The following is a 17370-nucleotide window of genomic DNA, read 5'->3' as shown; positions in this document are numbered from 1 at the left end:
TCACAGGAGCTCCCTGAGGTTCTTTTAGATCATATTTGCCATTTGACCAGGACCTGAGCAAACGTTCTAGGTTGATTTCTTTACACCTCAGAATAAAACAAAATGAATACATTACAATTTAAAAAGAACATTTCTCAAAAAAAAAAAAACAAGCATTATGCTACAGAAGTTTTGGATTCAAATGGTTTTCAAATGTAATTTGTGAGACATATGTGAGGTTGACAAATTTCTAAACAGGTAATAATGGAATAAGGATTTTTTTCCGACCAAGCCTGGCTCACAGTAAGTATTATTCTCGAGAGTAGAGGGTTTTAGTTAAGATCAAATAAAATGGGGATGTTATGAGCAGAGTACTTGAATTCATGGAACCAGAAATAGAGTGTTGAAGGAATCAGGGTCTACAGGTAATGTACATATTTTAGAAATATGGTATTTAGAAGAAATTTGATTTTGAGTGGTCAAGTTGGGAAAACTTCATATCTTTTGAAATTAACAATAACATGTGGTCCTTAGTTTTAATACATCCTGCTAAGTCAACTAGATTTAAATTTATTTGTCATGCATACTAAGTTTCATTTATACTGAAAACAAAAGAAAGGTAAATAATACCCCCAAATTGTTGTTCTATCATTGTTTATATCTGTGGCATCCTGTCCCACATTTGCTGAAATTAAATGTAAACAGAAATACAGTATTATGAAAATGCTTTCTGAAGTCAATCTGTCTTGGTAAAAACACAACCAACATTTAATAGCTTTGACTCTGGATTGGTTACTTAAACTGGACCCTTTTTCTCATCTACACAATGTGGCTAATGGTGGTCACATATGGCATAATGTTGTCATGTGGAGTAAATGCATTACTCAGGGGAAGCATTTACAAGAGTGTCAAGCTCATTTTAAATATGCCATGTGTTAGCTATTATTATGATTTATCTAAATGTTAATTTATACCGATTCCTGTATCTGGCCATGAACATAAAATTTTTCATATTCTCTAACCTACTCATTATTATAACTTTCTAAAACACAACGCTGAAATTAATATGCCATGTCGTTCATACAGACACAAGATTTTCTGAAGTTAATGCTCCTAAGTATCAAAGCTGACTTCTCAGCAGTTCAAACCAGCTGACCACTATGGGCAGAAGGAATACCACGCAGGTGCCTTACTTCATCCTTCTGGGGCTGACGGATTCCCCGGAGGTCCAGCTGGTCCTCTTTCTGCTGTTCCTGCTGATATACCTGATCACAGTGCTGGGGAACGTAGGGATGGTGCTGGTGATCCGCCTGGACGTCCAGCTTCACACCCCTATGTACTTTTTCCTCAGTCACCTGTCCTTTCTCGACCTCATTTACTCAACCATCACCACACCTAAAACCTTACAGAACTTACTGACTTCCACCAAGTATATATCCTACATGAGCTGCTTCACCCAGATGTACTTTTTTGTCTTCTTGGGTGCCACTGAATGTTTTCTTCTCTCCTCAATGGCCTATGATCGCTACGTAGCCATCTGCAACCCCCTCCACTACCCTGTCATTATGTCCATAAGGCTCTGCTGTTCCCTCATCTTGGGGTCCTACTTCATTGGATTTATGGATTCCACAGTCAATGTGCTTTGCATGAGCAGCTTGCATTTCTGTGACTCCAATGTAATCCATCACTTTTTCTGTGATACATCCCCAATATTAGCCTTGTCTTGCACTGACACACATGACATTGAAATCATGATATTTATTGTTGCTGGTTCCACTCTAATGGTGTCTCTTACCACAATATGTGTGTCCTATGTGTCCATTCTGTCTACTATCCTGACAATTACTTCCACTTCAGGGAAGCGGAAAGCCTTCTCTACTTGTGCCTCCCATCTCCTGGGAGTCACTACCTTTTACGGCACTATGATGTTCACTTATTTAAAACCAAGTAAGTCCTACTCTTTGGGAAAGGATCAAGTAGCTTCTGTGTTTTACACAATCGTGATCCCCATGCTGAATCCACTCATTTACAGTCTTAGGAACAAAGAAGTGAAAAATGCTCTCATTAGAATCATGCAGAAGAGACAGGACACCAGGCCATTAAAATAACAGTGATGCTAACTTTTAGGAATTTTTCTTCCCTTTGATGTACTTCCTTATTCTCTCTCAATAACAATTGAATCCCTTAATTCGTATTGATTTCTGTTGTATCTTCCTTTACCTGACTAAATAAGATCTTGGGCATTTCCAGGAATATGTCTTTACAAACCTACTTGTAATAGGAAACCGTGAAATAAGTGTTAAATGTATCACCTAAATATATGTGTTTTTAAGGGCAACTGATGTTCAAAGTAAGAATATTAATTGTCATGTCCTCAAGTAGATTATACAATGTCTCACAAATATTCTAACTCCAGAGCGTTTTATTAAGCAAAGGAGATTAATTTTTGGCAAAATAATAAAAGCTTCAAATTTTTCATTTTTTTTATATAGAGATGAAATAGCAGAGTGATGACAAGCACTTGCTTCAGATCCAAACATTCCAAGATTTAGATTCTAGATGCGCTACCTCTTTAGCTCTATAACCCTTAATAACTCCTGATATTTAAGCCTGAATTTTCTCAAATGCACAAAATAAATAGTAATTCCAGGTCCACAGAGTTATTTTAAAGATTAAATCAGATAATGGATGCAAAGCATTTAAGGAAATACTAAGAGTGGCCACAATCATTCAAAGACTTACATTTCTACAAAATTATTAATGCACAATTGTTTTTCTTAAAGAATATTCATTTGCATAGTGACTCTGTGGCATCTTAATACACTGATGTATAATGACTTCAAGGGCGCATGGGGAGGACTTGATAATATGGGTGAATGTAGTAACCACAATGCTTTCCATGTGAAACCTTCATAAGAGTGTATATCAATGATACCTTAATAAAATAAAATAAAACTCTCTTCACTTGTATTTTGTAAATTCCTTTTGGTTAATACAATTGACAAATGCACAGCAGCTAAGGAAAATACAACAGTTCATAATTTGGGTTTTAGAATGGCAGGTGTCAGCATGGAGAGATTTGGTGAAAATTAAAAAATTAAGGAAATAGAAATGCCTTCATAGTTGTAAGTTATTTGCATTTGCCCTGTAATTTCCCTGTTAATAGTAGTATCTTTTATTCATGTAAGATGTAATCTGACATAATTTAAGACATACTGTCCATGTTTATAGTGCAAAGCCAAAATGCTATTTCATATAAACATGGAAGAAACTAAGATAAGAATAGAGCATGGATAAAATATGAACAGCTGTGGTTGCAACCAAATAACTGATATATATGGTAAAACCATATTTTGCAGAGACCTTACCAAGAGCCAGGCAATATTCAAAGGGCTTTAGCTATATAATTAACATAGTTCATCTTCCCGAGACAATTTTCAGGTAGTATTAGCAATACCCACACATTAACCTCATCTCTTGGAAAGTGATCTTTCTCCTTGTTCAGACAAACACTGAAGAATGATACTGGATTTCTCCTTCTGTCTCACACACCTGATGTCCAGCCAATCAGCTTGTTGTGCTAAACACAGAATCTGTCTGGAGTCTGACTACTTCTCAGCTCTTTCTCTGCTGCCACCCTGGCCCTGGATCCATCATTTCAGTCTTAGAATTAATGTTGCAGTTTCCAGGCTTGTCTCTCTGTGTGACCTCATCCCTCCTGACTCCAATCTCAGTGTAAGGGCAGGAGTGGTGCTGCACGCAGTGTGCTGGGGCCTCTCGCTTTCTTCACACATCCTGCAAGTCTTCTCATCACACTAAGAGTAAAAACCAAACCTTTCCAAGAGCCCCCTGGTCCAAAGTGATCTCACCCCCACTCCTGAGCCCTAATAACTCATTCCTTAGTGTTCTGTCAGCTTCACTTTGCTCCCCCACACGGCCTCTGAACTCTTCCTGAACACCTTAGAGCAGATATTGCCTGAGATATTTTTCACTTTCTCTTTTTCATCCTAAACCTTCCTTTTTAAAGATAAATTCAGGCTGATTTTTCTTAATTTCTTCTGAGAACAATCCTTACGCCATTTTTTAATATTGTACCTGTCTCATGTCTTTCCATCATTTGTTTCCCTTTACAGGCACATACACCTAACATTTTGAATGTTTAACTTGTGCCATTTTTTTCTTCTTTGCCCATGTCCCCATCATGTGAGCTCTGGGAACACAGGATTTTTGCTTTCACTAATGTTATATCCCCAGTGCCTAGTAGAGTGGCTCAATAAATGTATCTGAAGGATGAATTTTAATGTTGATGAAACTGGGACACAGAGAGATTCAGTAACTGGTTCCTGGTCTCTCCAAAAGATAAAGAACAGCCTCATATTCAAAACTAGACATTCCAACTCTGGAATTCACATTCTTCATCATCATTCTAGGAATACTACTATTATCAGAGTTGCAAAAATGGAATCCATTATTACATAAATAAAAACAAGAGGTGTTCTTGAAAGGTGTATTTGCTGGCAGACATTCTCCAAAGCAGCTGATAGAGGACACCGTGATTTGGGCAATACCAACTAAAATTTCTCAAACACATTGGCACGGTCGTATTTACAGTAAAAATAACTCAGTAATGGAACGAACAATTTATCAGGTGACTATATTGCTCTGGAGGAAATATCGGTAATAGTCAGGGTACAGGCTGACCTGTAAACAGAGCAGGTCAACAAAGAATAAGTATCCTTGGTCATAAGGTGCAGAGTTGAGCTGACTTGGGTTTGTGAATGGCTGTTTTTCACAAGGTAATCCTGGAACCTAGGTTGCCTCTGTGTTACTGAATTGTTTTCTCCCAGATGCAGTTCTCTTTTGTATCCTGCACTATTGAAGAAGATTCATCCATTATTTCATCCAAATCCAGTGCGAAACGTGCGGTTTCAATGTTGGACAAAGAATACCCAAGTTTGTCTTAACCGATGACTTTAAAAGAGGAATTAAGTACTTTTAGTAGATAAAGGATCACTCTGGCCATCCTTGCCTCATCAGTTGAATTACTGATTTGAATGGTAGAAGCCTAATATTCTGGAATATGGAAAACTTTGAGTTTTGTTGGAGATGTATATTTAGGAACACTTTTGATGAAGATTTTTATTTCTAAGAGAAAATTTTACCCCGATAATCATACACATCAAAGTACTTTTAAGATCCTGTGGCTTAAAAACCTTAATATTTTTATAACATAAAATTTGGTCTACTACATGAATAGTTATGTGTACCTGAAAATAAGTTTTCTCTCTTTCAGATGAAATTTGCATATACATTCTGGCCTCAAACATTTTTTTTTTCTAATACACAAGTGAAATCCAAGTTATACAAACTAACAGCAATGTGTCTATAAATGAATATTGAATATGGATCAGTATAAACATAGAGGTATGAATATGATACAATTTAAATTTTGTAAAATGTTGCATTGAGGGACTGATTAATGACTTATTGTATAACATGTATAAAAACTTAATTAAAACAAAGTAATTTCCTTTTATAGATCTAATGATTGAAAAATAAAATGATACTCAACATTCTTTTTAGTTTCATTCAATGCTAAAATTTTACCTTCTTATGAAATAGTATCCCTTAAAATATTTTTCATTGCATCCTTTAATCTTTGATTCTGAAAATGGAAGGTTGTGGGTACAGGAAACAAAATTTTGAGTGGGTCCCTAGGAGTAACAGTGAGAAGTGCCACCACCATTTCTACCCCTTGATCCTGGACCCATGGGCCCCGGCTCTGGGAGAAACAGCCCCGTACACTGGATGCTGACTCAGAGCATTACAGCCTTTAGTCATGGTCTTTACTTAAAAATGTTCAAGAAGAATAAAAAGACATTAACAAACTAAAGCAAACCATTTATATCATAACTTCTTGATATTGACACAATGTACATCATTCTTAAATTGTTTCTGTTTAATGTTTAGTGTGAAAAATAGAAGTAGTTGATAAACCAATTTTTCTGATACACACTTATCATTGCCTCTTTTACATCTTTGTTCCTCAAGCTAAGATGATGGGATTTAGCAAGGGAATCCAATGGTGTGAAATACTGACACCATCGTGTCATGGTCTGAAGCATAGCTGGAACTTGGTCTCACATACATGAAGAGGATCGTTCCCTGATAAATTGTCTCTCCAGTTAGGTGAGAGCTGCATGTAGAAAAGTCTTTTTGTCTCCCTTCAATAGAATGAATGTTCAGAATGGCCAACAGAATGAAGCCATAGCAGATCAGCACAATCAGGGTAGTGACTGTCTCAGTGGTGCCCACAAAGTAGAAGAGCAGAAGCTGGCTTGTGTGAGTGTCAGAGCAAGAAATAGCCAGGAGACAAGGGATGTCACAGAAGACATGTCTGATTTTATTAGATGCTCAGAAGGAGCAGCTAAATGTGTCCACTGTGTGTACAGAAGCATGCAAGCTGCCACCAACACAGGAAGCAATGATAGGAACACACAGACTCGGGGAGACATGCTCACTGCATACAGGAGATGGGTGCAGATTGCTACATAGTGATCATATACGATTGAAGCAAGGAGAAAGCACTGTGCGGATCCACAAGTAACAAGGAGAAGCATCTGTGCTGCACATGCAAGGAACCAAATGGTTTTATTCTCTGACACAAAATCTGCTGACATATCTGAGGTAATTACTGAGGAGAAGCAGGCACCGATAGGTCAGAGCACACTAAGATAAGTGAAAGCACACTGAGAAAAGAGTACATGGTTTTTTGGAGTCAGGAATCCCCACTGACCTATAAAGCCAAAGCCAGGTTTCCCTACATAGCAAAGAGGTACATGGCTAAAAACAGGATGAATCAAATTGTCTGCACTTCAAGCTCGTCTGTGAAGCCCTTCAGTATATATATGGTGACTCCAGACACATACTGCATGTTGCCACCTCATGAGGGAAAATTGAAGATCTTCATAAAGTATATAAAATGTCAGTGCAGCTGATCTTACAATTTTGGTGTGCTTGCATTTTCTATTATTTTATCTTATTTTATGGAGTGTAAAAGGAGAACAGAAAGGCCTGTTAGTCATGAAATGAGGATTGGATATTGAATATACAGTATAATAATAATTATGCAAATCTATAGGCACACAAATAAGCTCTACACTAACAAAAGAAAATAATTGTGGGAAAATCATCAAAACGTTACAAGTCTTGATTTGTTTTCATTTTGTTCTTTGAGTTTTCTTATATTCTAATTTTCTCCTGATGTACATAATTACTCCTATGACAGTATCACCTTTTAAATATAATATGGTTCGTTGTGAAAAATGGATCTTCGCATTCCACATGGCTTCAGCCACAGAGTAAAGAGATATTTGTCCAGAAATAGCTTCTCCACCATTGAAGGCATCACCAAGGAGGACAAACCCCCCAGGCCCTCCACCATGCGGCCTCTAAGGGAAAAGGCGACCTGTTCCTGGAACCCTAAGGGGGCTGCAAATAGTCCTTGAACCTGTATCCTTGGAAACATGCCATGCAAAACAGGCCAAGCAATGTTCCCCAGAAGCAGGTCCCCAAGGAGGAGCAGATGTTGCACGATCATCAGCTCCCATGCATAAGGGGCCGTGGAATTAAAAGCATAGGAGGCAAGGCTGCTGTGCACTCCTTATATTCACAGGAGCTCCCTGAGGTTCTTTTAGATCATATTTGCCATTTGACCAGGACCTGAGCAAACGTTCTAGGTTGATTTCTTTACACCTCAGAATAAAACAAAATGAGAAGATTAAAATTTAAACATAACATTTCTCAAAAAAAAAACAAGTATCATGCTTCAGAAGTTTTGGATTCAAATGGTTTTTCATATTTAATTTGTGAGACATATGTGAGGTTGACAAATTACTAACAGATAATAATGCAATAAGGATTTTTTTCTTACCAACCCTGGCTCACAGTAAGTATTATTCTCAAGAGTGGAAGGTGTTAGTTAAGATCAAATCAAATGGGAATGTTATGAGAATAGTACGTGAATTCAAGGAACCAGAAATAGATTGTTGATGGAATCAGGGTCTATAAGTATGTACATATTTTAGAAATATGGTATTCGGAAGAAATTTGATTTTGAGTGGTCAAGCTGGGAAAACTTCATATCTTTTAAAATTAACACTAACATGTTGTCCTTAGTTTTAATACATCCTGCTAAATCAACTAGATTGAAATTTCTTTGTCATGCATATTGTTTCATGTATACTGGAAACAAAAGAAAGGTAAATAACACCCCCAAACTGTTGTTCTATCATTGTTTATGTCTGTAGCATCTTTTCTCACATTAGCTGAAATTAAATGTAAACAGAAATGCAGTATTATGAAAATGCTTCCTGAAGTCTATCTTGGTAAAAACACAGCCAGCATTTCATAGCTCTGACTCTGGATTGGTTACTTAAACTGGATCCATTTCTCATCTAAACAATGTGGCTAATGGTGGGCACATATGGCATATGTTCTCATGTGGAGTAAATGCATTACTCAAAGGAAGCATTTACAACAGTGTGAGCTCATTCTAATAATGTTAGTTGTTATTATGACTTACCTAAATGTCAATTTATTCGTATTGCATGGGTCTATACAACGATGGTCATGACTCTAAGGTTTTTCAGTCATAATCTCTATTCCACTCATTATAATCACTTTATAAAACACTACACTACAATAAATATGTCATGTTGTTCATACAGACGCAGGATTTTTCTGAAGTCATTGCTGCTAAGTATCAATGCTGACTTCTCAGCAGTTCAGAGCAAGTTACCACTATGGGCAGAAGGAATACCACGCAGGTGACAGACTTCATCCTTCTGGGGCTGACAGATTCCCCGGAGGTCCAGCTGGTCCTCTTCCTGCTGTTCCTGCTGATGTACCTGATCACAGTGCTGGGGAACGCAGGCATGGTGCTGGTGATCCGCCTGGACGTCCACCTTCACACCCCCATGTATTTCTTCCTCAGTCACCTGTCCTTTCTCGACCTTATTTACTCAACCGTCACCACACCTAAGACCTTAGAGAACTTACGGACTTCCACCAAGTATATATCCTACATGAGCTGCTTCACCCAGATGTACTTTTTTGTCTTCTTGGTTGCCACAGAATGTATTCTTCTCTCCTCAATGGCCTATGATCGCTACGTAGCCATCTGCAACCCCCTCCACTACCCTGTCATTATGTCCACAAGGCTCTGCTGTTCCCTCATCTTGGGGTCCTACTTCATTGGATTTATTAATGCCACTGTCAATGTGCTTTTTGTGAGCGGGTTGCATTTCTGTGACTCCAATGTAATCCATCACTTTTTCTGTGATACATCCCCAATATTAGCCTTGTCTTGCACTGACACACATGACATTGAAATCATGATATTTATTGTTGCTGGTTCCACTCTAATGGTGTCTCTTACCACAATATGTGTGTCTTATGTGTCTATTCTGTCTACTATCCTGACAATTACTTCCACTTCAGGGAAGCGGAAAGCCTTCTCTACTTGTGCCTCCCATCTCCTGGGAGTCACCATCTTTTATGGCACTACAATGTTCACTTATTTAAAACCAAGTAAGTCCTACTCTTTGGGAAAGGATCAAGTAGCTTCTGTGTTTTACACAATCGTGATCCCCATGCTGAATCCACTCATTTACAGTCTTAGGAACAAAGAAGTGAAAAATGCTCTCATTAGAATCATGCAGAAGAGACAGGACACCAGGCCATTAAAATAACAGTGATGCTAACTTTTAGGAATTTTTTTTCCCTTTGATGTACTTCCTTATTCTCTCTCAATAACAATTGAATCCCTTAATTCGTATTGATTTCTGTTGTATCTTCCTTTACCTGACTAAATAAGATCTTGGGCATTTCCAGGAATATGTCTTTACAAACCTACTTGTAATAGGAAACCGTGAAATAAGTGTTAAATGTATCACCTAAATATATGTGTTTTTAAGGGCAACTGATGTTCAAAGTAAGAATATTAATTGTCATGTCCTCAAGTAGATTATACAATGTCTCACAAATATTCTAACTCCAGAGCATTTTATTAAGCAAAGGAGATTAATTTTTGGCAAAATAATAAAAGCTTCAAATTTTTCATTTTTTTTATATAGAGATGAAATAGCAGAGTGATGACAAGCACTTGCTTTGGATCCAAACATTCCAAGATTTAGATTCTAGATGTGCTACCTCTTTAGCTCTATAACCCTTAATAACTCCTGAAATTTAAGCCTGAGTTTTCTCAACTGTACAAAATAAATAGTAATTCCAGGTCCACAGAGTTATTTTAAAGATTACATTGAGTAATGGATATAAACCAATGTAGGAAATACTAATAAATACTGGCCACAATCGTTAGAAGACTTACATTCCTACAGAATTATTAATGCACAATGATTTTTCTTAAAGATTATTCACTTGCATTTTGTGAATTTTATTTGGTTAATATAATTGACAAATGCACAACAGCTAAGGAAAATACAACACTTCATAATTTTGGATTTAGAATGGTATGTGTTAGCATGGAGAGATATGGAAAATATTGAAAAATTAGGGAAATAGAAATGCCTTCTAAGTTATTTGCATTTGCCCTGTAATTTCTCTGTTAACAGTAGTATCTTTTATCATGTAAGATGTAGTCTGATGTAATTTAAGACATATTGTCCATGTTTACGGTGCAAAGCCAAAATGCTGTTTCATGTAAATGTGGAATAAATTAAGATTAGAAAAGTGCATGGATAAAATATGAACAGCTGTGGTTGCAACCCAGTAATTGATAGATATGGTATTACCATTTTTTGCAGAGAGCTTACCAAGAGCCAGGCAATATTTGAAGGGCTTTAGCTATATAATTAACATAGTTTATCATCACACGACAACTTTCAGGTAGTACTAGCAATATCTAAACTTCCATCTCACATCATGGAGAGTGATCTTCCTCCTTGTTTAGACAAAGATTTAAGTATGATCCTGGAATTCTGCTTTTACCACAGACGCCTCACATCCAGCCAATCGGCATGCTATGCTAAACACAGAATCTGTTCGGAGTCTGACTACTTCTCAGCTCTTTCTCCGCTGCCACCCTGGCCCTGGACCCATCATCTCAGTCTTAGAATTAGCGCTGCAGTTTCCTAGCTTGTCTCTCTGTGTGACCTTGTCCCTCTCACTCTGATCTCAGTGTAAGAGCCAGACTGACACTGCCACGCAGTGTGATGGGGCCTGTCACTCTTCACATATCCTACAAGGCTTCTCAAGACACTCAGAGTAAAAGCCATACCTTTACAAGAGCCCCCTGGTCCAAAGTGATCTCACCACCGCCCCTGAGCCCTGATAACTCATTCCTTATTGTTCTGTCTGTCAGCCTCACTTTGCTTCACCACTTGGCCCCTGAACGCTTTTTGTACACATTAGAGCGGATACAGCCTGAGATGTTTTCCACTTTCTCTTCTTCATCCTAAACCTTCCTTTTTTGAGGATAACTGCATGCTGATTTTTCTTATTTTCTTCTGAGAACATTCCTTATCTCCTTATTTAATATTGTACCTATCTCATGTCTTTACAACATTTGTTTCCCTTTACAGGAACTTCCAGCTAACATTTTGAGTATTTAGCTGCATCTTTGTTTCTTCTCTGCCCCTGCTTCCCATCATGTGAGCTCTGTGGACACAGGATTTTTACTTTCACTAATGTTATATCCCCAGCACCTGGTACAGTGGCTCAATAAATGTTTCTGAAGGATGAATTTTACTGTTGATGAAACCAGGGCACAGAGAGATTCAGTAACTGATTCCCAGTCCCTCCACCAGTTTGTCTTACTGGTGAATTTAAAAGAGTAATTGAATATTTTTAGTAGATAAAGGATCGCTCTGGCCATCCTTACCTTACCAATTTGAATAACTGATTTGAATGGTAGAAGCCTAATATTCTGGAATACTGAAAAACTTTGAGTTTTGTTGTAGATGTATATTTAGAAACACTTTTGATGAAGATTTTTCTTTCTAACAGAAAATTCTTCCCCAGTAGTCATACACATCAAAGCACTTTTGAGATCTTGTGGCTTAGAAACCTTGATTTTTTTATAACATAAAATTTGGTCTACTACATGAGCAGTTATGTGCATCTGAAAATAAGTTTCTCTTTTTTAGATGAAATTTACATATACATTCTGGTATCAAACATTTTCTTTTTCTAATACACAAGTGAAATCCAAGTTATACAGACTAATGGCAGTATGTGTATAATTGAACATTGAATATGGATCATTCTAAACATGTCAGAGGTATGAATATGATGCAATTTATCTATATTTTGTAAAATGCTGCATTGAGGGAGTGATTAATGATTTATTGCATGATATGTATAAAAAGCACTAATTAAAACCAAGGCAGGTGCACCCCTGTGTTTATCACAACACTATTTACAATAGCCAAGAAATGGAAGCAACCTAAGTGTCCATCAGTAGATGAATGGATAAAGAAGATGTGGTACATATACACGGTGGAATATTATTCAGCCATAAGGAAACAAATCCTACCATTTGCAAATACATGGATGGAGCTAGAGGGTATTATGCTCAGTGAAATTAGCCAGGCAGAGAAAGACAAGTGCCAAACGATTTCACTCATATGTGGAGTATAAGAACAAAGAAAAACTGAAGGAACTAAACAGCAGCAGAATCACAGAACCCAAGAATGGACTAACAGTTACCAAAGGGAAAGGCACTGGGGCAGATGGATGGGAGGGGAGGGATAAGGGCAGGGAAAAAGAAAGCAGGCATTATGATTAGCATGTATAATGTGTAGGGGGGCACGGGGAGGGCTGTACAACACAGAGAAGACAAGTAGTGATTCTACAGCATCTTACTACACTGATGGGCAGTGACTATAATGGAGTTTGTGGGGGGACTTGGTGAAGGGGGCAGCCTAGTAAACATAATGTTCTTCATGTAATTGTAGATTAATGATAACAACAACAACAACAAAAAAAAACCAAGGCATTTCCTTTTCTGGATATGACCATTGAAAAATAAACTGACACCCAACATTCTTTCCAGTTTCATTCAATGCTAAACTTTTACCTTCTTAAACAATAATTTCCCTTAAAATATTTTTCATTGCATCCTTTAATCTTTGTTCCTGAGAATGTAGGGTTGTGGATACAGGAAGCAAAATTTTGAGCAGATCCCTAAGAGTAATCGCGAGAGGTGCCTGCTTCTCTTCTACCCCAAATAAGTTTGCAGATTTTGTGTCAAAGAATCAAGTGTGGAGGGTGTGGAGCCACAAATCCACAAGGACCAATAAAATCAAAGCCAAATTTCCCTGCATAATCTGGAGATAGATTGCTAAAAACAGGAAGAGCAAGATTATCTGCAATTCATGCTTGTCTGTAAACCCTTCAGTATAAATACTGTGGGCAGAGTCAGCCTGCATGTTGATAGCTAAGAGGGACAACTGAAGATAGTCATAAAATTGTAAAACATATTAATATGAAAGAAATACACAAAATTGCTGACCACCTCACTGCAAAGGTCGCATGACCCGCCATTCTGCCTCCTCCTGGTCATTGCTTCCTACCTCCTAGGTTGCGCCAACTCCCTCACTCACCTGAGCGGCTTGGTCAGTCTGTCTTTCTGTGGGCCCAACATCATTAATCATTTTTTCTGTGATATCCCATTACTTTTTCAACATTTTTGTTCTGATACCCAATCCAATCAGATATTATTTATTGTCCTCTCTGGAATGACATCAGTGACCACCTTCTTGTTAGTGGTGTTTTCCTCTCTTGGAATCCTTCTCACTGTCCTCAAGATACAGTCTAGGAGGAGCAGATATAAAGCCACCTCCACCTGTGCTTCCCACCTGACCACAGTGACTCTCTTCTACGGGACAGTGATATTTACTTACCTGGGAACCACCTCTAGCTACCACATTATAAAGACAAAATCTTTTTGGGGTTTTACACCCTTTCACTGCTAATACTAAATCTTGTGATGCATAGTTTGAGAAACACAGAGGCCAAAGAAGTAGTGAAAAAAATTATTGTGAGAAAGATATTTGCTCAGTGGACATGAATTTTCAAGCAGGAACATTTAAAGAATATTTATTGATGCTACTGGCATTTACACTGCTAAGTGCCTGTGAACTTGTGGGAGAAGAAAAGAATGGTATTTTCTGGGCAGTATATGTGCAAAGATATATTTATCATTGGCTTTTGGAAATACACACACATATATGACATGCATTTTTTGTGTGTGGGAGGGTATGTGTGTGTGCTTATACAAAGACATACATATGCAATGCATTCTGTGAGGAAAGAAGATATTTCTTCTACCCTCTTTGGTTTATTGTCAAAAGACAAATGAAAGGAAGAGATTTCTGTAGGTGCACAAGTAAACCAGCTTGCTCTGTATTTAGAGATGAGGTATATATGCTTCACTGAAGAGGGATAAGGGAAGGGAGAAAAGGCTCCTACAGGGTAAACAAATGGGCTTTTAAGGGACCTAATGAGTGATGAGAAGTTTTGTGATCCCATCTGGTATGGTGGGGAAACTGATCTCTGTCTCCTTCCTCCAACACCCCCAGAGAGAACGTTTATGGCAGGCTCGTTCTCAGAACTTTCTGCTTTCCATTGGATAAGGGAAACTGGAAAACCCTCTTTCGGCCTCAGTTGATTTCCAAGTTTAAGATAGTCTTATGCCACTGTGTCATTTGGATCCCTCCAATTCTCAAATTAGTGTTTTGAATTTCTACTAACTGCCTATTAATAAACTTTTACCACCTTCTACGATTGATTAGTTATGCAATACTGTCTTCAGTTTTGATGAGGAATGTAGAACAATAGGTGACAATCACACACACATACATACAGAAACACACCCACACTCAGAATGCACACAGCTAGGCAATTCAAGAAGAAACAGTTACAGAGGGTGAGTCAATCTTCCTTCTCCTCTAGAAGGGCTGACCCAAATTACAGATGAGTAAATAAAAGATCAATGGAGTTAAAAGGTTACCCAAGATCAGATGACATTAACATTTGAGAGGTAGAATTTAAACACACATATATTCATATACTCGTACACAGGCCTTCTCCCATTTTACATAAATAGATTTTCCTGTATGTATATTGGATGCCATCCAATTTGCCTAGAACTATTAAGATTTGGATTTCAACTTTAAAAGAATTCCACAGGCACAGAGAACTTTTCCTTAAAACAATTCAATTTTTTGTCAGTTTAACAGAAACACCAAAATAGCAATGTAAATATATTTTCCATTGTATCAGCGAACACTGGAATTCACTAAAAATCAACGTTAGGAAAATTCCATAAAGCAGTTAAGCCATTTGACAGTCCTAATAGGTTCTTTTTAAATAAAATGACCATTATAACACTATTTGCTTATATTCATCATTCCATATAGTTTTTGTTGTTCTTCTTACTCAACCAGGCATCAAAAACTCAGTCCAGTGCCATTGTTACCACCGTAACTGTTAAGAAAGCAAACACAGCTTTTGCTCATGACACTTTTGCTCTGTGTAGTGAGCAATGGTTTTGAGTGTGTGAAAGAATGTTTATAACCACAAATGGAATAATATTTAGTTCACAGCAATAGATCTCATCTATTAAAATCTAGGTCTATAGACATTTTTCTTACTGCTTGATTGTTAAAGTTATGTAAGCATGTACCAAATGCATCAAGGTAGATTTTATTTCATTGCTTCTAGGCAGCCCATATTTTCATTTTCTCCCAGAATAATCCAAGTGTCAAATATTTTGACTGCATATCACCCTAACAGCATTGCATTTTTGAAAATGTAAGTAATCACTGTTATTGTTATAACCAAGTTTTCAAAAGAAAACTCTCACCTAATGAGGGATTCCCTAGGACCTGGGAAACAGCTTTCTGAATATCTCATAATCACGGACGATTCCGTGCTTATGCTCCCATTGCTCCCCTCTCTCTCTCATTGCTCAACCACTCTCTCACTCGCCCTCCTGGATTGTTCTACTCACTGTTTTCTCTTTCTTTTCTGACTCATGAAAGAAATGGCTCTTTTATCTTTTATGAATAAACGATCTTCATTTTGTTTTGTCTTGCTTATAATTCATTAATGTTACCTAAGTTCTATCTTTTTGGTTCCCCTATTTTATTAGGTTTGTGGAGGAGGAAAAAATATTTTCATTTTGCCCTTCTAGGTTCTAGGCTGAGTCCCTCCTGTAATAAAAGACACACAGAAATTTTGTAAAACGTATGCCTTCTTTACACATGGAAAAGTGAGCCACTCATCCTTATTCTCTTTCTTGGATTATTCTAGCCATGTTTTCTCTATCTTTCAAGTTAGCTCCTCCTGAAGTGGCCCAGACACAACCTTAAATACCACTTCCAGCTAAAGACAAAAGAAGCTGTTAACAGGTGGGGTGCAGTTATGGAAGGTTACCAGAAAAAATAAAGGAAACAAAGGTAAGGTTATTATGCAGATATAAGCCCCTGTGTTCTCCATGGATAAATTTCTAGAGATTTAGTCAGCCTTCTCTCACAGGCAAGGAAAGGGAGATAACCTTACAAATGAACATTTCCCTTACAGATTTATTATACTTAAAATTATATTATATTTTCTCTAATACATTTATATTTCATAATACCGATATTTCTATAGCTCCTTCTCTGGGAAGTGCAATTTTTTACTTGTTTTTAGGCTATTTTTGAATAGTTTATCTACCCATACCTCCACCACCATATTTTGAAAGGCATATAGCCTGTGCAAACTCATACTATATACTACACTACTCTCTGGGATGCATTTCTCAATGGACCTCTAACTTCTGAGAAACAGCATAAGTGCAAATCTGACTCTACCTGATATCAAGAAGCCAGTTTCATTCAATTTATTTCATTTTCACTAATTTGCTTCTTCAGGAATTCCTGCAATGCTTCTTTAAATAGACCTAGTCTGGAAATATATTCATACTTGTTATTTTGGTAGAGAAGGTATCATAAAGGTAGTAAAATAGACATAAGCTTAAGGAATAAAAATAATTAGCAGGAACATTACAAGAACACCACAGCAATAACAGACTGAAAAATAAAACAGCATAGGAGGGGGGAAAAGATGGTGGCATGAGAAGTGAGACATAAACCTCCTCCCAAAACTACATATAACATGAAAATACAGCAAATACAACTAATCCTGAAAGAGCAACTTGAAGACTGCAGGAGATGGCCTACATCTGGGGAAAAGAGAAGAACTCAAAGAAGAAGGTCATGATTCAGTAGCAAAGTCATGATTCAGTATGACCCACGCCTTCCCCCAACCCCAGTTCACAGGCAGGAGGAAGAGAAATGGAGCAGGGAGGGAGTATAAGCCCAG

At 37.5% G+C, this 17370-nt stretch overlaps 2 protein-coding genes and 1 pseudogene across 2 annotated transcripts; 2 read left to right on the top strand and 1 right to left on the bottom strand.

The window, feature by feature from the left end:
• Positions 1-1139: 1139 nt before the first annotated feature.
• On the top strand, positions 1140-2087 carry LOC130684703 (olfactory receptor 8H1-like). Its single transcript, XM_057506591.1, has one exon. It carries the CDS (start codon positions 1140-1142, stop codon positions 2085-2087), a length of 948 nt encoding a protein of 315 aa, XP_057362574.1.
• Positions 2088-5945: 3858 nt separating this feature from the next.
• On the bottom strand, positions 5946-6913 carry LOC130685013 (olfactory receptor 5T2-like; annotated as a pseudogene).
• A 1870-nt stretch (positions 6914-8783) lies between these two features.
• Positions 8784-9731, top strand: LOC118908092 (olfactory receptor 8H1-like). Its single transcript, XM_057506590.1, has one exon. The coding sequence runs from the start codon at positions 8784-8786 to the stop codon at positions 9729-9731; it is 948 nt and encodes a 315-aa protein (XP_057362573.1).
• The last annotated feature ends 7639 nt before the right edge of the window (positions 9732-17370 follow it).

The sequence above is a fragment of the Manis pentadactyla genome, chromosome 9 (assembly GCF_030020395.1).
Source record: "Manis pentadactyla isolate mManPen7 chromosome 9, mManPen7.hap1, whole genome shotgun sequence".
NCBI lineage: Eukaryota > Metazoa > Chordata > Mammalia > Pholidota > Manidae > Manis > Manis pentadactyla.
The sequence above is the reverse complement of the archived record's forward strand: the minus strand, read 5'-3'. Positions and strand labels throughout refer to the sequence as shown.